This window comes from Marmota marmota, unplaced genomic scaffold (assembly GCF_001458135.2).
Source record: "Marmota marmota marmota unplaced genomic scaffold, marMar, whole genome shotgun sequence".
Classification (NCBI taxonomy): Eukaryota; Metazoa; Chordata; class Mammalia; order Rodentia; family Sciuridae; genus Marmota; species Marmota marmota.
The window spans coordinates 41,303,316-41,325,799 of NW_025999977.1; the positions used below are offsets into that span (position 1 = coordinate 41,303,316).

A 22,484-nucleotide genomic window follows, 5' to 3' on the forward strand; every position below is an offset into this window, starting at 1 on the left:
CCAGAGATACTTTACCACTTAGCTACATATCCAGCCTTTTTATTTTTATTTTTTCTAGACAGGGTCTCACTAAGTTGCTTATGGCTTCCCTAACATGCTTAGGCTGACCTGGAACTTGTGATCCTCCTGCCTTAGCCTCCCAAAATGCTGAGATCACAAGTATGTGCCACCATGGTCAGCTAGAAACTGAATTTTTAATTTAAGATAAAATTAAATAGCTAAATGTTGGATACCATCCATAAAACTTCAAGTGTTATCTGGTTTTGCTCTCATGGTGGTTAACCATTCATAGCTTTTTTGTTTTTAAGACTTATAAAACATGCTGTGATCCTCAGGTCTAAACTTTGAGCACCTACTGCTGTAACACTTCGCTCTCTAGTAGGAAAAGAATGCTTTTTATTTTTACCAGCAAACACCAAATTTAGTCTGCTTGTCTTTGCTCTCCTCATGTTTGGTGTCTACTTGATAGCTCACCCAGAAAGCTTTCTTGAGGGAATAATGTCTGCTTTGCAGCAGCTTCACTGGAAAAGATATTCCAATTAAGGACACATTTTATTACCTGTTCCTTCCAGTTACTCTGTCAGAGGGTAAATCCTTTTTTTTTTTACTCCAATATTTAATTTAGCTGTATATAGCAAGGCAAATTTTAAGTCAACTCTTGAATCATTTACAAAGATACTGATATTCCTGAGTAAAATAGACATTCAAGATTTTCCTTGGCTTGAAGATCCTCTTAGATTTGAGTGATAGGTGAGCCATCTTTGAATCTAGTAGCTAAGATTATATTTCCCAAAATACTAGGCTCATTAATTTGAAGTGCTTTCAGAACTGTTAATGGGCCTATATCAAGAAACAGTTCTAAGCTAGACTCACTGGCACACGACTGTAATCCCAGTGGCTCAGGAGGCTGAGGTGCTAAGCAACTCAATGAGACCCTGTCTATAAATAAAATACAAAATAGGAATGGGGATATGGCTCAGTAGTTGAGTGCCCCTGAGTTTAATCCCTGGTACCCCCTCCCCCTGCCCAAAAAAAAAAAAGTAATTCTGATAAATTACCATCACTGTTAATGTGTGTGTTTTTCCTGAAGAGAATTGAGATAATTGGTGTCCGCATATGTGCTCTCTGGCTCTGGTTAGATATTATATGTGCAATGCAGGCAAACTTTGTAATCAAAGTATTTTACTTTAAAGACCACAACCATTTGGAGAGCCATCCAGACCTCACTTGTTAAGGACAAATGGAATGAAAGCAAGACAAATTGAGGCCTCTGAGCATAATCCTTGATGTATAATTTTAAGTTGTCCCTGCCAGTAGTGAAAGAGGTGTGGTTTGGGAGTTTTTGGAAGTATAAAGCCCAAACAGTAAACACCCTTTAATCTCTTCTCCCCAGTTTTAACTTTTTAAGTTTGGAAATTGTAGATCGAAGATTAGGAGCCAACTAAGTCACTGGGCAATGGAAACAGTTACTAAGAATCATATTTTTTGGATGGAATTGGGAATAGGAAAATCAGTTTTAAAGGAGTAAACTGTGAACAAAATCATTGTATTTTTAAGAGTTTGAGGTAAATGTATTAAGATACGGAAAGATCTAAGAAATGGAATCCTATTATGGTAAGTATCTTGGTAGGTAGATTTGAATAGCATAACCTGTGCTCTACACTGCATAATAATAGACTTGAACAACAAGGCAAATATCAAGTTCAAAATTATTTTTGAGCTGTTTTTGATTTATTTTTCCCCCTAGAAATCATTGCATTATTGTTATTTTTTAAATATTTTTTTTAGTTGTCAGTGTACCTTTATTTATATGTGGTGCTGAGAATTGAACCCAGTGCCTCATACATGCTAGGGAAGTGCTCTACCACTGAGCTACAACCCCAGCCCTAGTACTCATTATTTATTCTTGGATTACAGTAAGATGTTACATATTTATGAATGTTTTTGTACTCCAGTAAGAAATTAAAGTGACAGGCCTTACAATCTGTAGCCAGCAGTGACAGACCTTACAATCTGTAGCCAGCAGTGACAGTTGCAGCATGCAGCAAGGCAGTTCTAAATCAATTGCAGTTGTCAACAAAGGGAAAGCAAATTTATTGTGCCTATTCCTTTTTCTTACTTAGGGTTTATTCTCAATCTGACATCACTTTATTTCAAATGCATTGTAAGACAGGAAGAACACTGAGATAGTATCAAAACCCACTTCCTTTTATGTACAAAAATAAAGAGTTCTGACAGCAAAACTGATACTTGTAGTTGAAAATCAATAGAAACTCTCTAGAATAATGTATGCCTTTAAATAAGAACAGAGAATAGAACTTTGAAATTCAGTCCAGTATTAAAACTAACTTAAAGTAGAGAAACTTAAAACGTAGTTGTAATTTTTAGTTTTTAGACAGGAAACAATGTTCAGAGAAGAACTTTATGGAAATTCAAGCCAAGGTAAGGTGGAATAACTCCAGAGAAATAATTATTAAAATCATCTGTTTTCTTTGCTTTTTTATAATTTGCAGTTACATGAAGCTTCTGCCTTTTTCTTAGAATGAAATAAAAATACTGCAGTTTGAAGCCACTGCAGGGGTATTATTTTTATCTTTTGAAAGAGAAAAGTTTTGTTAGGTTTTGGTCTGCTTTTAAAGTATCTTAAGAAAACAATCAGTTATATGAAATATTCCTTTTCACTATAAGGAATTATTCCATGAGTATGAACTAATGTTAATTTACTATTTACTCAAAACTCCTTTGAATCAGGAATTTTGTATATAGTGTCTGGAGTTACTTAACATACCATAGATCTACATGCCCTCTAACATTTATATATGTGTTAAGTTACTGAATGTGGAAAATGATATTTCCTTTCAGAAGTATCCTAGGGACAGGACTTTTGGCCAAGTTAATTTAGGTACAAACACCTTTGGAAATGTTCTCTTCCTTAGTTGTGAGTAAGTTGAAGGTTTTAGCTCTGTCTTATATTAAAGATGGCCACACTAGTAGGACTTGGACTGTGAAGGTACCCAGAAGCAAGGAAGTTGTTCAGGTATGGCCTTTCCTATTTGGTTAGGGAAATCTTAGAACATAATCAGGAGCCACAATCTGCTCAGTTTGGAGTAGACTACACTTGGGATTTAGTATTAAAACAGGTCTATTACTTCTAGAAATGAAATTGTTCAAAAGAAAGAATTAGAATAAAACCTCTTCCTTAGAAGTCATACTGTTTTTTATAGACTGAAACTATACTACTGCCCCAGTATTTCCAATAATCTCCCTAGTACTTCAGAGAGACCCATCAGATATTGTCAGGAGAAAATAAGCTTTTTTAAATTTTATTTATTTATTTATTTGTTTATTTTGTAGTTGTAGATGGACAGCATGCCTTTATTTTATTTATTTTTATGTGGTGCTGAGGATTGAACCCAGTGCCTCACATATGCAAGGTAAGCGCTCTGCCACTGAACTACAGCCCCAGCCCGAAAATAAACTTTTAAGACAGTGATTATTCTAAACCTTTTCATTCAGCTGTATCTCATATTAATAGTCCATATCCTCATGACTTTGTTTGGTATTACAGTCAGTTGTCTGTGGAAGTGGAAAATTCTGATATTTAAATGTATCAAATTTATACTCAGTGATACATAACTATGAAATTCCTTTGATACAGAGGTTCTAGAAGTTGTTTTAAATGTTTTTCTGAAAATAATATTAAGCTTTATAGATTTTGTGTGTAGCTATGTTTTACTCAAAAATAGTAATTGTTGATCTTTTGGCCAGAACTTATCTTTTGTTAAGTATATATGTTTAAATGAGAACAAGCATTTTTTTTTTCTGATAAGATTAAAAAAAGAATGTTCGTAAATAAATCTGTTGAGCATTCTACATTGGAGAATAATCAGGTTATAATTCTGAAAAGCATTGTGTAAGCCATTAGGTTTTTTTTTTTTGTTGTTGTTGTTGTTTTAATAGCCATCAAAGTAACAAATTTGTTTAAACTTTTTTCTATACTCATTCTTTCTCCACAGTATGTACAGTTTGCCAGGCACTTGAGAAACATATTTGAATAAGATGTGCACCCTGGGGCTGGGGTTATGGCTCAGTGGTAGAGCGCTCACGTAGCATGTGCAAGGTCCTGGGTTCGATCCTCAGCACCACATAAAAATAAATAAATAAAATAAAGGTTAAAAAAAATAAGATGTGCACCTCTTCTTTAAAGTTCTGTCAGCATATCTAGAGATACAGTGGGAGGAGCAGATAATTAACAGATAGCCTAGTAAGTTATATGCGTGTATATTTATCATATTATGTCATCACTGGAAAATGAGTACTAACTTTACCTGGATTACTATTTTTATGAACATAGAAAGTTCTTAGGTAACGTTGTCATCTTCTCTAGGGAAAACAAGATATACCATGAAAATAAAACCAAAAAGACATGAAGGAGGAATGTGTACAGTGTTTCCAGAAGCCATAGGAGGATAAATTTGACTGGGAGAGGGAATTCATGGACAGAAAAAAATTTGCATCAGACTATTAATTTTTAGTCTTAGTCTCATTTATATGTTATTGGTGTACACAAAGTAATTTCTCAGGACAATTAAGGTGGATCAGAGAAGAGAAAATGGCAATACTAGTGACACTTCGCAATTTTGTAACTACATAACAAGAGGAAAAAGATTGTTTATAGGCTTTCTTCTGTTGGTTGTATCTTCTTATCCATTAAATATCTTGAGTTGATATATAAGAGCTTTTTTTAGTTTTTCTAATCAATAGTGTTTAGGTTAGTTCAATTCCTTACTTGCTTGCTTACTGCCTGTGTGTTTGCCTGCCTGCCAACTACCTTCCTTCCTTTTTTCCTTCCAGGGGATTTGAACCCAGTAGTGCTTTACCACTGAGCTATATACCCCCAGCCCTTTTTACTTTTTGTTTTCAATTTTAAGACAGGGTCTTCCTGAGTTGTCCATACTGGTCTTTTTTTTTTTTCCTAGTACTGGGGATTGAGTGCCCAGGGGCACTTAATCGGTGAGCCATATTCCCAGCCCTTTTTTGTATTTTTAGGAACAGGGTCTCCCTGGGTTGATAAATGCCTTGTTAAGTTGCTGAGGCTGGCTTTGATCTCTAGATCCTTCTGCCTCAGCTTCCCAAGTTGCTGGGATTACAGGCGTGCGCCACCATGCCAGGCTCCATACTGATCTTGAATTTGTGACCCTCCTACCCGAGTCTTTCCAGAAGCTGAGATTGAAGGCATGTGCCACAGTGCATGGCAATTCAATTTATTTATAATCATTTGTTGTAGGAAGTATATCTCCTTGGTACGGTATGACATTAATCAGTTTTGTTTGAAGTAAAACTGTTAATTATTAAACTATGAGTGATTACTTAGTTAGTTAGTTAGTTAGTGCCACTTGGTAAGAAAAGATTATAAACAGGGCCTTGATATAGTTAAAATGTAGCCTTAAGTTTCAAACAGGATGTTTTTCCTCTGTAAGTTGTGGTCCTAGGGTCCCTTTTCTTATAACTGTTCTCATGCCTTTCCTATGTACTCCCTATCTCTGTCCCTATCTCCTCAGGAAACTCCTCAGGTAACTCTCATATTGTTCATCACAAAGGACCCTTCAATCCCAGTGGACCAGTACTTTTATAAAATGATTAAGAATGGCTCCGCAATGTCAGGTTTCTCCGAAAGTATCTAAATGTTTGTTCTCACTTTTGTAATGACCTTGTTGCAGACTAGTCAGTAGACCATATTAGTTTAGATTACTTTTTCAACCTTATTTAAAAAAAAAAAAAAAGCAAGGGGGGCATACCAACATTTTTTCAGAATTTAAATTTTTTTCTATCTTTTTTAAGCCAGGAGTTGCTATGCTGTCCAGGCTGTTCTTGAACTTGTGGGCTCAAGCCATCCTCATCCTATTCCCCCAGCTTCAGCCTCCTAAGTAACTGGGTCTACAGGTATACTCCACCAGACCTTTCTACTTTTTTTTTTTTTTTTTTTTTTGGTACTGGGAATTGAACCCAGGGGTGTTTAGCCACTGAGCCATATTCCCAGCCCTTTTTTTATATTTTATTTAGAGACAGGGTCTTGTTGAGTTGCTAAGTGCCTTGCTAAGTTGCAGAGGCTGGCTTTGAACTCGTGATCCTCCTGCCTCATCCTCCCAAGTCTTTGGGATTACAGGCGTGTTGCCCAGCCCTACTTTTATTTTAAAGGAGGAAAAAGTATAAAATTGTCTTGCCTTCTTTTTGAGTTGGGCACAGAAAATTACCCTTACCACCATGAGTAAGTAATTTTATGATCCTTTACCTACACTGCAGAGACATCATGCCATCTCCCAGCCTCTTCTCATCCTTCATCTGCCCTCTTATCTCTAACCAGTTGCAAAAATAAATGGATTTATTTTTATTAATAATAAAATAATTATAATGTCTTATTAAACATATAAGACGTGCAAGTATGAAACCAGTAGAAGGAAACACAGGGGAATGACTTAAGGACATGGAATGGGTCAGGATTTTTTGGACAAGACTCCCAAAGCAGAGAAACAAATGGGATTACATCTTTGCCCAGCAAAGATAATAGTCAATAGGATGAAGAGATAACCTACAGAATAGGAGAAAATATTTGCCAACTGTCCATCTGACAAGGATTAATACCTGGGATATATTAAAAAAACTTAAACACCTCATCAGCTAAAAACTAAAAATGAGCAATAGGCCTAAATAGACATTTCTTAAGAGAAGACAAACAGCCAATAAGCATATGAAAGAAATGTTCAGCATCATCAATCATTAGGGAAATGTAATCAAAGCTACATGAGATATCAGTTCTTTCTAGTAAGAATGATTACTATCAAAGTCAAAAGATAACGAGAAGATGTGAAGAAAAGGGAACCCTTTGCAAATGGTTGGTAGGAATGTAAATTAATACAGCTGTTTTGAAGAAGAGTAAGTTGGTGGGAATGTAAATTAATACAGCTATTATGGAGAAGACATAGGAGAAGTAGGTTCCTCAAAAAAAATTAAAAACAGGTCTATTGTATGATCCTGCAATTCCATGTTTATTGTGTGTGTGTATATATGGTACTCCCAAAAAATACATACAATTTTTATAAATAAATTTAAGCTAAAAATGTAAATACTGTCTTATGTCAAAGTAGATTGATTTTGCCTATTTTAAGATTTTTATTGGGTCATAATATATATTCATTAATGGACATATCATAAGTATACCACTTGTTGGCTGGGGTTATAGCTCAGTGGTAGAGCACTTGCCTGGCTTGTGTGGGCACTGTATTTGATCCTTAGCACCACATAAAAATAAATAAATACAAGTAAAGGACTAGGGTTGTAGCTCAGAGGAAGAGCGCTTGCCTAGCACATGTGAGGCACTGGGTTCAGTACCACATAAAAATAAATAAATAAACTAAAAATATTTTTTTAAAAAAATAAGTATACCACTTGTTAAATTTTTACAAATGGAATAGCACCTTGAACCAGTTCCCAGACCAAGGAGCAAAATAATGCCCCCATTCCCTTATGGTCATATCCTTTGCCCCAAATAATAACTTCTCATGTCACAGATGAGTTTTTTCTGGAACAGATAGAATTCAGAGACAGTGTTTAAACCTATGTAAATCAAATCATGTTTATATATTTTTTGCTTTTAATATTGTTCATAACATTTACTCATTGTCTTGTGTGTAGCACTATATCAGATTTTAAAATTTGTATAGTATTTTATTGTATAAATATCTACAATTACTCAGATTTATTTACTCATTCCTCCATTAATAAACATTTAGGTTATTTTTTTCTCTCTCTCTGTATTAAAATTATGTGAACATTTAAAAATATGTTTTTATACTCATTTCTGTTGAGTATATACCCCCAAGTAGAATTAAATAGTCTATTGATGGCCAAGCAATTTTCCAAAGCAATGATACCACGGTACATGAAAATTTCAATTATTTCACACAATCACCAATGTTTGATATTGTCAGTCTTCCTAATTTTAGGCTTCAGTGAGTTGTAATAGTATCTCATGTGACTGTAAGTTGGTTTTCTGTGTTGGCTATTGGAATTGGACTCTGATTCTGAATACTGTGAAGGGTCTTGGATTTAAGCCTGTTTTTAAGTTTAGCTAGCACATAGAGTTCATGAATGTTATTTGTTCATGGATATTGAGAAAAGATACAAGACTTCTAGATCATAGGAAAAAAGATTCTTACAGCATAGCAAGCACTATCAGTACCAGCATACATTTTAGGTGTCAGTTTCCCTTTACCCCAGGTCTCACAGGGTTGATAAGATGAAGGTCCATATACATGTTACTCATATGTGGGCCTTACTTCTCAGCTAAGAAACATTGAGCTTGAGGGATTCAAGCAGAAGCAAGTACACTTTGCCTGGGAAGAGACTGTCTCATTAAGATTGTTGTCTGCATCCAGGTACAGTAGCTTATGCTTATAAACCCCAGTGACTTGGGAGGCTGAGCCAGGAAGGCGGAAAGTTCAACGTCCGCCTCAGCAACTTAGTATGACCCTGTCCCAAAATTTAAAAAGTGGTAGGGATGTAGCTCAGTGGTGAAACACCTCTGGGTTTGATCCCCGGTACCAAAAAAAAAAAAAAAAAGAGAGAGATTGTTGGCTGCAAACATAACCCTAGATAAAGACTATGTATGTACTTGCATTCTTGGCATATCTAGCAAGTATATATAACACCACTCAGGGCCCATTATATGTAATAATATTGCTAAATTTTAAAAACCTGATGGTATATATATATATATACACACACACACACACATATATACACATACACTTAGGGTTGTATCCTTATACAGACATGTGATTTGTGAATAATGGCAGTTTTCTTTTTCTTCTTTCTTTCCTTGCTTCTTTCCCTTCCTGCCATGTTGTAGTAGCTAGGGCTTCTTTAAAGAGTGAAATAGAAATGGAATATCAGTTGTCTTTTTTGATTCTATCGTGGGTTGTCTGAAGTAATTTCCCTTTTATTGGTAGTTTATGAGGAAATTTTACAGATTTGAATTTTTTCAGTCATTTTCCTTCATCTATGGAGATAATGTTTTGGTATATTATTAATCCTACATATCCATAGACTCACTTGCTTATATTTTGCATTTGATTTTTTAAAATATCTTTTTAATTGTAGATGGACATAATACCTTTATTTTTTTATATGTGGTGCTGAGGATCAAACCCAGTGCCTCACACATGCTAGGCAAGTGCTGTACTGCTAAGCTACAACCCTAGCCCACTGCATCTGATATTTTTGTTTTATTGGTGAGAAATATTTGTTAGCATTTTTTTCTCATAATTTTCATGTCAAAATTTGGTATAAAACAAGTTGGTTAATATTTGCTGGGTTTTGTTCTCTGAAGAAATTTGTGTAAGATTTTTTTTCCCCCCTTAAAAAGTTTGGGAGAATTCACTGATAAAAGCCAGCTGAGCTAGAATTCCTTTGTGATGGGGATATTATTAATATTAATTAAAGCTTGACATGACATGACTATGGTAAAGTGTACAGATTATAAGTCTCTGGTTTATAAACATAGATGAGAATATGATTTTGAATAAATTGGAGTATATGCTCTAATTTCTGGACCTTAGAGAAAATTCAAGTAGCAATGCAGCTTATAATCAGTGAATGGAAAGTATTAAGTTACTATATAGCTCTGGAAAATAGGCTAAATGAAAGAAAGGTGAGTGTTAGGATTCAAGTTGTACCCTCAAAAAGATTGTTGAAGTCCTAAGCCCTAGAACCTTAGAATGTAACTTCAGAAACAAGAGTTGATATAGGGCTGGGGATGTGGCTCAAGTGGTAATGCGCTTTTCTGGCATGCGTGTGGCCCGGGTTTGATCCTCAGCACCACCACATACAAACAAAGATGTTGTGTCTGCTGAAAACTAAAAAATAAATATTTTTTTAAAAAAATTCTCTCTCTCTCTTCCCCCCTCTCTCTCTCTCTCTCTCTCTTCCTCTCTCTCTCTCTCTCTCTCTCCCTTTAAAAAAAAAAACGAGAGACAGAGAGTTGATATAGAGTTAATACATTAAGATAAAGCCAAACTGGAATAGGGTGGATGCTTAACCCATAAGACTGGTGATATAAGATGGCCATGTGAAGACAAGGAGACACAAGGGGAACCCCATATGAAGATGAAGACAGGTTGAGGTGCTGCATCTAAACCAAGGAACACCAAGGATTGACACCAGAAGATAGTAGAGAAGTTGGAATGATTTTTCCCACCTAGTCTTAGATGGAACCAGCCCTTATACTTTGATTTTGGAATTACAGTCTCCAGAACTGTGAGAGACTAAATTTTTGTTTTGAGCTCTAGTTTATGATACTTTTTTAAAGCAACCCTGGGAAACTAATAAAGGAAATAAAATGCATTCCTTATTATACAAACAAGCATTATTACAGTGAAATCCTTTTGAAACATTTTCTAGTTCATCATCTCAGCTGCCATAATATTTTTTATGATTAAAAATCTGTTTTCATTGTCTTAAGTGAGACCGGCAGTCAAAGCTGAAGGACACTTATGCATACAAGGGTTTGGTGCAACCTGCTTTCATTCTTGGGTTTTTGGGGGAATACCTTGTCACCTCATTTCATTAAAGATATTGTCCATGGTCTTTTTCTTTTGTTATTATAGTCACTCTCTTTATTCATAAGGAAATGGGAAGGTGTTCAAAACCTACTCAGCCCACTTGTGCCATGTTGCTTCTCTTTCCTTCTTTTTTTTCTTTCTCTGTACTTCAGTGTGGCTGAACTATATTTTTAATGTGTGTTTTTTCCTTTAAGTTACAAAGCAGTCCAAAAATAATACCAGAGTTGAAAATAAATAGAAAAATTTTTCTGAATCTTCGGAGTTGCTGGATTGAGAATAAGATGTCCTGTTATTCCAAACACTTTAGTACAGGGATTAACTGGATATAAAGAGCTGGAGATATAACTCAGTGAAGTTCTGAATTCAATCTCCAGTACCATCCAAAACCAAATAAATAAAAGGAGGATAAAGATTCAGTAAGCAAAAGTAAATAAGACCAAAACAGTAGCTTTGAAGTATTCAGACAGTGAATAATTCAGGACAAAAAATGTTAAAAGAATCAAAAGCATCACTTTTTAATGACTATTAGATGGTAATAGTTAAGATTTATGTAAAACAAGTTGCATAAAGCAGAAACTACTAGAGATGTAAGGCAAAATGTTGGAACATACTAAGAAATTTTTATATTCCCCTTTCAGTAGCATCAACTAAAAACAAAAGAAGTTGGGTGTGGTGTTGCATACCTGTAACTCAGTGACTCAGGAAGCTGAGGCAGGAGGATATCAGGTTTAAGGCCATTCTCAACAACTTAGTGAGACCCTGTCCCAAAAAGGAGAAAGGCTAGGAGTGTAACTCAGTGGTAAAATGCCTCCATTTCCATCCCTGGTACAAAAAAAAAAAACAAAAAAAAAAAACCTAGCATCTTAATTGGGAAATACCATTGGTTTACTCTTTAACCAGAACAAGTTCAGAACCAGAAAACAAGATAGTATCCACCATTTCCATTTATATTTAACATTGTTAGAAGTATTCATTTCTATATTAAGCAAGAGAAAGCAATTAAAATAATATACAACAAGACTCAGAAAACTATATTTTTATATGATTTTTGTATCTGAGAAACACAAAAGAATCATTTGAGACTGATAAAGCAGAATATAATAAAGTTGCAGGATGTAAATAAAATTAATATATAGCAATCAGCCACCATATATATATATATATATTATAAATGATCATGGGGGAAAAGAAACATTTGCAATAACATCAACAACAGCAAGGGGAAAAAAGAATCTGAGCATTACCTCATAAGATATATACAAAGATGTTGAAATAACCAAAAAGATGTAAGTAGGTTCATTTCTCCCACAATACTATAGGATAAATTTCAAACAAATTAGATGTATAATAAATATAACCGCCTATAATCTTAGCATTCAGCAGACAAAGACAGGAGAATCACATATTTGAGGGCAGCCTGGGTGATTAAGTGTGAGCTATCTCAAAAGAAAAAGGGTTGGGAATGTAGCTCAATAAGAGAATGCCTCTGGGTTCAGTCCCCCATACTGAGGATGGAAAATAAAACATGAAATCAAACACTAAAAGAAAACATGGGCGAATTTCTTTTAAAACCTGAAAGTAGTGAAACTTTTTTCAATATTACTTTTGGATACCTATGTGTTTATCTTTTGGCTTAACCCCCAATTCTAAGAATAAATCTCAAAAATAGAAGTACCAAGTAGCATAGATTAAGACCATTGTTTCTCAGACTGGAGTGTACATCAGAATCACATGAACTATTATGTAGATTTCTAGGACCCTCCTTTGGAGTTACTGGTTCAATAGATCCAAACTTGGACCCAATAACTTTCATTTCTAATAGATTTTTAGTGAGTGATGATGTTCCAGGCTATCTCAAGGACAGAATAAATGAAAAAGTGCTGAGAAGTTAATATTTGATCTCTCTCTCTCTCTCTCTCTCTCTCTCTCTCTTTTTTTTGGTAGGGGGTGGGTACTGGGGATTGAACTCAGGGGCATTCATTCAACCACTGAACCACATCCCCATCCCTTTTTTGTATTTTATTAGAGACAGGGTCTCACTGCTTACTGCCTCCCCATTGCTGAGGCTGGCTTTGAACTTGCATTCCTCCTGCCTCAGCCTCCTGAGCCACTAGGGTTGTAGGCATGCACCACCATGCCCAGCTTGATCTCTTTTTCAAAAGAAATAAATAAAAATATTAGTGTAACCAGGGAATTCTATTTTTATGTATATATACAAAGCACCAATCAAAAATAAATAAATGACCAAAAGGAAGATCAGTGGTATAGAGGAAGGAGAATTGGGGAGGAAGGAGGCGGGAGGGAACAGAGACTGAAATGGAATAAATCAAAGTCCATGTATTGTGATTTTTGTCAAAATGAACCGACCTACTATGTATAACTCTAATACTCTAATTTTAAAAAATTAGTGTTATCTGTACATATTTCCACCCAAGAAAAGCAAAAATGGAAATAAACAATGGAAAAATAAAACTAATAAAAGTGATTTTTCTATAGGGAAAGAGAAGCGTAATCAGGGAAGGGGATCTAGACTTAATAAGACAGGCAATTGTTTTATAGCTTTACATAATTAACATTTTAAATGTACTTTCTAGAAATAGGAAATTGAAATATGTCATTTGTTGTATAATGACATACATAGATGACAATGGATATATTTTAGGTGTAGGATTTCAGACACAAACCTTAAACTGCATTCATTAGTCTTTATTTTTGGAAATTATATTGGTGTGCTTCCTTTGAAACCACATCTGTAGTAGAAACAATATAATTATATTACCAAGAACCAGAATTATCAGGAGGGATAGAAATATAAAATTAAAAAATGACAACCCTGTATTCTTATGTTAAAATTTAGTATCTAAGCTTGAGTTTACTTTTCTCTTTCTAAAACAAGACTTGTTTTTCTGTTCCAACCATTGATAAGTCCTAGAACCACTGGTAACCCAGTAACAGTGAACACATCTAACATGCAGAGTGTGGTTTTTGAATGCTATTTCTTTTATTTTCTTCCCTCCATCCCCTGCTTTTTGTTTTTGTTTTCTGGACTAGGGGGTCTATCATGGAGCTACATTCCCAACCCTTTTAATTTTTTTATTTTTATTTTGAGATGAGTCTTAAGTTGCCCTTGCTGACCTCAAACTTGGAATCCTCCTGCCTCAGCCTCCTGGGTCACTGGGATTACAGGCATGGACCACTAAACCTAGCTTTCAATACTGTTTCTAATTAAATAATACTAGTACTCTATGGGACAATTAGCTGATCCAGGTTTGAGGAAAAAAATGTGCAAGATTTGCTAAGGACTTTCCTTTTTTGTGCCAGAAAGCAATTAAATACTGCAGGACCAAGTCTCAAAGGTAGTTTACAACTTCATGGAGCACCCAGTAGCTCAAAATCAGATGTTTTCAGTACCAAATTTTTAATAATAGTTTTTGATTTAATTTTAAATATGTAAACATCTGAGTTAAAAATGAAATAGTTTTGAAAAATAAACTCATTAGTTTTAGGTACTTGTATTAATTTCTTAAGACTGCAAATTACCATAAACTGGGTAGCTTAAACATCAGAAATCTATTTGCTCAGGGCTGGAGATCCAGTGTCTGAAAGCAAGATGTCACTGGAGCTGTTCTCCCTACAGAAGCTTTTAAGGAGAATCTGTTCTTGCTTTTTCTAGCATCTCGTGGTTGCTAACTTGCCTTGCAGCCACATTATTTCAGTCCCCGGCTCTGTCTTCACATGGCCTTCTTCTCTGTGTCTGTCTTTTCTATGTATCTCTTATAGAGACACTTTGTTGTTGGATTTAGGACCCACTTGGATAATCCAGGTTGATCTTCTCATCTCAAGATACTTAATTGCATCTGCCAAGACCCTTTCCCCAAATAAAGTAACATTCACAGGCTCTGGGAATTGGATGTGGACATATCTTTTTGGTGGCCACCATTATCAGCCCACTGCAGGTACTTATTCATTATTCTGAAATATAATTCAGAACTTGACTCTGTATTTTTATAGAAAAACGTAAGGATGATAAAAAATCAGATTATTTAGTTATTTCTGAAAGTAGAATTTGAGGGTTTGGAGTAGTAAATAGAAAAAGAACTTGTGTCTACCTTAGAGAGTAGTTATGTGAGTTCAGTGAAATCCTGTTAAAATCAACCCAGGACAGTTTTAGGTACACAGAAGTACTTGGTTACTATTCTTAATAAAATTGTATCCTCAAAGACATTTAGTTTAGCCTCTAAAAGGAATTTGGAGACACAAGGGTTTCAACATGTGCCTAAGTCCTATTTGCTGTTCTATTTGCTGTTTGTAATTCTGAGCCTTTAATATTTAAAAAGTTAGAACAGTGTTTCATAGAAGTTGAGACCAATACTTGGCATAAAGTCAACTCTGGAAGTAGTTCTTACTGATAAGTCTTACAATTCTCATTTTTTATTTCAGTTGGCTTAGTGGTAAGCTTGTGGTTTTAATTTGTTAGAAAGTGTTTTGCCTTAAGGGGGAACATTTCAGTCAGTTTATCCTGGTAACTACAGATATCTTTATTGTCTCATTTCCAGGCTAACAAGTAGATTAATTTTACTTTCTGAAGCCATTATTTTAGTTGGTTGATTGGTTGGTTTTCTGTTTATAATGAAACAGTATTTGGGGGAGGTGAGGAATACATAAAGACAAGAACAAGTGTTGGAAAGGATGTAGAGAAAGTGAAACCTTCGTGCTTTCCCATTGGCATCATAAAATAAGAGCAGACATTTTGGAAAATAGGATTGCAGTAAGACCCAGCGGTTCCATTCCTAGAAATAAAGTGAAGGGAATTGAAAACAAGTACATGTGAAAACTTACACATGTGATAGGCATGGTGGCACACCCTTATAATCTTAGCTACCCAGGAGGCTAAGGCAACAGGATTGTAAATACAATCTGAGGAGCTTAGCAAGACCCTGTCTCAAAATGAAATTAAAACAGCCTGGGGATGTAGCTCAGTGGTAGAGTGCTAGTCTAGTATACTGAAAATACTTAGTTCAATCCAACGTACCACAAGAAAAACAAATCAACCAACCTTACACATGAATATTGTTCATAACATCATTCATAATAGCCAAAAAGTAGAAACAATTCAGATGTTCATCAGCTGATTATTTTTTTAAATGCAGCATATGCACATTGGAATATTAGTCAACAATAAAAAGGATTGAAATGTTCATGTCATAATGTAGAAGAGTAGTCAAAACATTGTGCTTTGTATAAAATCCATCACAAGAAGCACATATTTTATGATTTCATTATATGAAACATGCAGAATGGGTGAATCCATACAGACAGAAGGTGGATAAATAATTGCCTAGGCCTGAGGGCATCAGGGGAGGGAAAGAAGAATGATAGCTAGCAGTTATGACATTTGAGAGGGTGGGTGTGGACAGTGATGAAAACTGATGGTGGTGATAACCGTACTAAAAGTCATTAAATTTTATACCTTAAAATATATAATACGTAAATTACATCTCAATAAAGCTGCTATTTTCCAAAAATTGATCAACATCAGAGTACACTGAGGATATGATTTCTTTTTGCTGCTCAGCTATTTCCAAAGTTATCCAGTTTTATTTTATATGATATGTTGCACTGAATAATTTGGGTTTTTTAATATCAAGTTTATTGTACATCAACTCTTTCCCATATATAAGCCTTTTCATAAAAGTTGGGATACAAAACTAGCGCTAAATTTTCTTAATGTTGTTACTGTTATTTTCTATAAGTGTATCTACTGTGTATTTCTTGAGAAATCTAAGTAAATTGAAATGCTGTATTCCAAACTTGCATATTCTAATAAACTGTACTCAATTTTCTTGTTAGCTACCTGCCAATAAATATATGATATCTTAAAGCTTATGGGATTTAACATGGGATGTCATTTTGCCAACAATGCCTATCTTGAAAGGAAGATGTTAGTAAACGTGACTTTTAGGAGTCATCCCTAAGAAATATGTTTATAATTTTCTCTCTCATTTTTTTCCTTCTTTTTCTTTAACAAGTCTGAATCAGCTATTTCTGTGTTCTTCCTTAACATAAACAGAACTAACATCCTGCCAAATTTTAAAGAAAATAAAGATAGATGTAAGTGCTATTTTTTTTATAAGAAATATAGGCTCTTGAAAGCAAGTACCTTCCTTCATGTATGACTTGGGTTCGGCCAGGCTTCAACAGGCCACGTAGAACAACTAGTCTTCATTAGTTGAAAGTGATTACATCCTGTACACATTTACATTCCTTCCATTAGAGAAGTCTTCAAATGGCATCTCATATTGATAAGCTTTAAACTACCATTGATTGAAGAAATGAAGGAGTGTAAGGTTTAAAACTGTGAAAGAGTTTTTCAGATGGAATGGCCTTATTGCCTTTGTCTTAAACTGTCAGTTTAAGACTTCCCCCTGTATCCTGTCGTCATAATTCATCTTCAGGCTTACTTTAGAATATAGGTACTATCCAGAGCATCCTAGGATCTTTTCTACCTTCTATCTAATTTGATGACTCGTGATTTATACTCTTACTTCCTGCTGCTTCAGTTCTATTGAAAATTTAAAGAATGAAAATTAATGCATACTAACACCCATCCTTTCCCCATCCTATCACCCTTCATTAGAGCTTTCTGAGGAAATAAATGAACAGGGAGGCTGCAGTAGAACTACAAAAAGAAGATCCTTTCCAAAAGTGTTTGGTCACAGTTCTTAACACAGGTAGCATATAATCTGGGGAAGGAATGGTGCTTGATATCAATGCTGACAACAGAATTTTTCATTGTCACTTTTTCCCTCAGTATCGTCTAGACTGTCACAGCCATCCTCCCCACATTCAGGCTGCCCATCGCCCACCATTCCAGCAGGTAAAGTCATTTCTCCATCACAGAAGCACAGCAAGAAGGCACTAAAGCAGGTAAGCATTGCTAGTCTGTGTATCAGAAGGATGATCTCACACAGTAGCAGTGCATGATTCTGAAGTTATTGAAAGTTCCTTGAGAGCTTTTACATTAGACCCTTTTACTTTTTTTTAAATTTTTTTTTAAATTATTTATAGACCTTTATTTTATTTATTTATTTATTTTTTTATGTGGTGCTGAGGATCGAACCCAGTGCCTCACACATGCCAGGCAAGCGCTCTACCACTGAGCCACAACCCCAGTCCCTATTTTTTAATATTTTATTAGTTGTTGATTGACCTTTATTTATTTGTATGTGGTGCTGAGAATCAAACCTAGTGCCTCACACATGCTAGGCAAGCATTCTACCACTGAGCCATAACCCCAGCCCCACATTAGACCCTTTTATTTTTATTTATTTATTTATTTATTTATTTATTTATTTATGGGAATTTTTTAATATTTATTTTTTAGTTTTCGGCGGACACAACATCTTTGTATGTGGTGCTGAGGATCAAACCCGGGCCGCACGCATGCCAGGCAAGCGCACTACCGCTTGAGCCATATCCCCAGCCCACATTAGACCCTTTTAAAGGGAAAATTTTATGAAGTATCTTAATTATGTGCTAGTAATTTTTGTACTTCTGTGTATAATAATCATATTTCTTTTTTAGTTGTAGTTGGACATGACACCTCCATTCTGTTTGTTTATTTATTTATTTGTTTGTTTATTTATTTACTTTTATGTGGTTCTGAGGATCAAACCCAGCACCTCACGCATGCTAAGTGAGCACTCTCCCACTGAGCCACAACCCCAGCCCCCTTGGTAGATAACTCTTTTAAAATATTTTTAATTTGTCAGTGGACCTTTATTTTTTTTTATTTCTCTGGTGCTGAGAATCAAATCCAGTGCCTCACAAGTGCTAGGCAAGCACTCTACCACTGAACTACAATCCCAGCTCAATAGATAACTCTTTATCACAGTTTTGAAGTTCCTAACTTGTTCCTAGTTTGCTAATAAGTTTGAGGGTGAAGTGTGTGGTAGGGTATTAACCATGAATAGGTATTGAATTTTTCAGGTATGTTTTCTTTGAAATTTATGTAGATGATTTAAATTTGTTTAGGTAGATTTTTTTTCATTAATCTGAATTACATAGCTAGATTTTCTAATATTATGTTCTATTTAANTTTTTTTTTTTTTTTTTTTTTTTTTTGAGCCTATTTTGGAAACTTAGAAAACAGTTCATTTCATCTAATTTTTTTTCAAATACTGGTATGAAGTTGTGCACAGTGCTCTTTTATGTCTCCATTTTGTTCTCAGTGGTGTTCATTTATACTATGTCTTCTTTTTTCCCAGTATCACTTGTCAGTATCTTATTGAACTTTTTAAAGAACTAGCTTTTAATTCTTTCAATTTTTTTGAAATGCAAGTGATCAATAAATATAAACTCGATAGTAATTTAGGCAGACTTTAAAATGACAGGTTACTTATGTCTTCAGATTCTGGTATAAATTGAGGAGCTTAATTATATCAAGCATTGGCAAGTGTGCAGGAAAACTGATTTGCTTGTGGAATATTTTATTGTAGCCACTTTGGAAAGGAATTTTGCAACATATATTAAATTTTGAAAGCACATGCCCCATGGTTAAGCAATTTACTATTTTCAAACTTATGTTAGAAAAAATACATATACAAATATAGAAAAGTATTTGCACATATGTTTATTATAGCAAACGTGGAAATAGACTTAACAAACATGTATAAAATCTAAAATTTTCTAATTTACATATATGTTAGAAAATTCCTTAATAAGCAATCATATATCAATAAAGTAGACAATTATATAAAAGAGGTTTATTTTATGATGGAGTTGCACACACTTTACATAGGGAAAAATCACCACAAAATAATATTGAATCATTAAAATTAAGTTTTACTACAGTATATAGGGCATGATACCAATTATAAAAATATACACATATCCACAAAACAATGCTGTTTTTAATGGAACTATGAATGTTTATTGCACACACATATATGTAAATATGAAAAAAAGTTCAGTAGGGAAAAACAAATCAATGACTGGTTACCTTTGAGGTTGTACACCAGGAGTGATGGTCAAAAAAAGAATTTAGCTTTGAGTTTGAATTTAATATTAAAAATGTATTTTTGTATCATGTATATAATCAAAAGTAACACAAAATTTTAAAGTTATGTAGATTTTAAAGTATTTAAACCAAAAGTACTTTTATGAAAAGCTATCCATAAATTTGATAAAATTGATTACTGCCTGCATTAATATCCTGTAGCATTTGTGTTTTTATAAATTTTTGAAAGATTTTAAGAAATTTAAGTGCTTCTTTTTTTTTTTTTACAGGGAAAAGGCAAGCATTTTTTTTCAATCCTTGTTAACTAATTAATGACGCGTATGCTACTCTGGTATACTCTTGTAATCTTAAGAATGAAATGTTGTGATTTCTTTGTAGAAATCAGTGTGCTATGTTAACTTAAGTCTTTGTCTACAGTGTACGTTTTCCATAGTAATCATAATTACTGTTATTCTTTACCACAAATGAGGAGGTTCTTGTTGTTTATGTATTTATTTGTTTTAAAATCGAATTAGGAACAGAGTTTGTAAACTACTAAGGTAGGACAAGAACTGTGTGTAATTCTTAATTAATGGGCTATAAATGATTCTGCTTCCATAATGTTTGTGAATTTACGTGATCACAGAAGAAATAGATGGGGTAAGTTTTGCATTAACCTGGAATGGACAATGGGTTGCCACTGTGCCTTGTAGCATCTTGGAAGTAACCAGTTATTTAACATTGCATGATGGTCCTGAAGGTTAAAGCTTAAAATGGGCAAGTCAGCTTTTTGTGGCTGTGACCAAAATCCTGATATGAACCACTTATAAGAGGAAGATTTATTTTAGCTCATGGTTTCAGAGGTGTCAGTCCATGGTCAACTGACTCCAAGGCAGAAATGGCATGGCAGAGGAAAACTGCCTAGCTCATGGCAGCTGGGAAGGAGAGAGAAGGAAGCCACGAGAGACAGATATGGTCTAGGGCCACACGCCCAGTGACCTACTTCTTCCAGCCATGCCCCCACTTGCTTACAGTCCACTAGTCCATTCAGCTGTCAGTATATTAATGCTCCACTGATGGGTTCAGAGCCTTAATTATTGCCTAAAATTGCTACCTCTGAACCTTGCTGTGTTGGGATCATGCTTTCAAAACATGAGATTTTGGGGGGATATTCCAGATACAAACCATAACACAAAGTCATTTCCCGGAAAACCTGGAAATTGCTTTCTTATGCACATTCATAATCCCCCATCACCCTGTCTGTCTCCCTCCCTCCCCCCAACCTTAATTTAAAAAGTTGTCTCATATTTTCCTTATTAAAAATTGGAAATTTCCTGGATTTTATTCATTCTAAATAGTATTACTTAGTCTATAAATTAATAATCTCATAGAAATGAAAATAATCTCAAGTAGCCAGAAGGAGCTATACTATTCTTTTAACTATTATTTTCTAGTTTTCCTTCCCCTCTGTTTACTGCATTATTATAAATTGCGGAAATATGGTAAATTGAAATAAGCCTCAATATTCTTTCCCAAGATAATTCAAGTAGTTATTTACCTTTTTTTCAAATGTAGTACCTCTGAAGCATATAAATAAGTTGAATATTTGCATTTCTTTATAGTGTTGGTGCAAATAGGGCTCTTCTTGGTACAGGGCTTAGAATTGTTTACAAAAAAATGGTAAAACATATACAGTTCTCTTATAAGATTCCTAAGTCCTTTATCCTTGACTTACTGGGAATTTTTAAGTTCTAAAAGATATCAACTGGCTGTTCCTCACAATTATATATAAAGGATAATACTGGCAAAAAGTAACCAAACTCTAGGGATCATTGCCGTCTTGTGTTTAATTTGTCTAATTTAGGTTTTATTTGCTCTGATAAATTTCAAAGAAATTGAATAATGAGTAGCGTTCTTCTTACAACTTAAAAAGAAGTCATTTTACTTTTTATTTTTACTAAAAGCTAATTTATGTATTATAGTCAGTTTTCTCTTTGTAGGCTTTAAAGCAACAACAGCAAAAGAAGCAGCAGCAGCAATGCAGACCAAGCATGTCCATCTCCTCCAACCAACACCTTCCTCTCAAGTCTGTCAAATCCAGTGATTCTGCTACTGCCAAACCTGGTAGGTAGTTTGGGCATTTTTTTTCAATGGAAGTTTCTTTATCCCAGTGTATTCATGTTGGTGTTATAAATTTATATTTAAAAAGTTGTCTCATATTTTCCTTATTAAAATCTGGAAATTTATTCTTAAATTGCTACATTTATTTATATGACCCTGTATTGCCAAATTATCAATATAAATTCTTTTAAAATAAAAGGAGTTTTTCTGTAAAATATCATGCAGTTTTTTAAAAGTTTATAAATAAGATTAGTATGTAAGAAATAAATCAAGACTAATTTCCACTATTTCTAACCTATAATACTTGGAAGCATCCCAGTCAGTAACATTATAAATCTTTTGTTTCCAGGAGGAAACAAACAAACAAAAAAAAGTCAAAATAAGCTCTTTACCAGTTCTCTTCCTTAAAAGTAAGAGGTTATACATACTACCTTTCAGTTTCTGTTGGATATGTCAATAGGCTTTTGGATTTTGTGCTTATTTTGTTTTTAATCTAAACTGGACTAACTGAAAGACTGTATTTTCTTATATAATTCAGTTTGATGCCATAAGCTTATTCTATAGAATTGCCAAAAAAATTCTGAGTCTTGCAGAACTTTGCTTTTTTTTCTTTTGTTAATAGAAAGGAGACTTATCAACAAAAATGGAAAGTGTGTTAGGAGGAAGGAAAGGATTTTATTTTTTTACTTCAGTTCTCAGATTGAAAACACATTAGCCAGGGCCAGAATTTCCTCATACATAACTCC

At 34.3% G+C, this 22,484-nt stretch overlaps 1 protein-coding gene across 9 annotated transcripts in view; it reads left to right on the forward strand.

The window, feature by feature from the left end:
• Asxl2 (ASXL transcriptional regulator 2) overlaps positions 1-22,484 on the forward strand; it is a 135,457-nt gene that overhangs the window by 78,801 nt on the left and 34,172 nt on the right. For 5 of the 9 annotated variants that reach the window (XM_048804696.1, XM_048804694.1, XM_048804693.1 and 2 more), the window contains 3 exons: positions 14,423-14,575; positions 17,431-17,546; positions 21,618-21,741. In XM_048804696.1, coding sequence (XP_048660653.1) covers positions 14,423-14,575; positions 17,431-17,546; positions 21,618-21,741 — 393 coding nt within the window. Of the gene's footprint in view, positions 1-1,861; positions 2,443-14,399; positions 14,576-17,430; positions 17,547-21,617; positions 21,742-22,484 lie in introns of those variants that run through there. The other 4 variants (XM_048804697.1, XM_015479905.2, XM_048804699.1 and 1 more) reach the window with 3 other exon arrangements.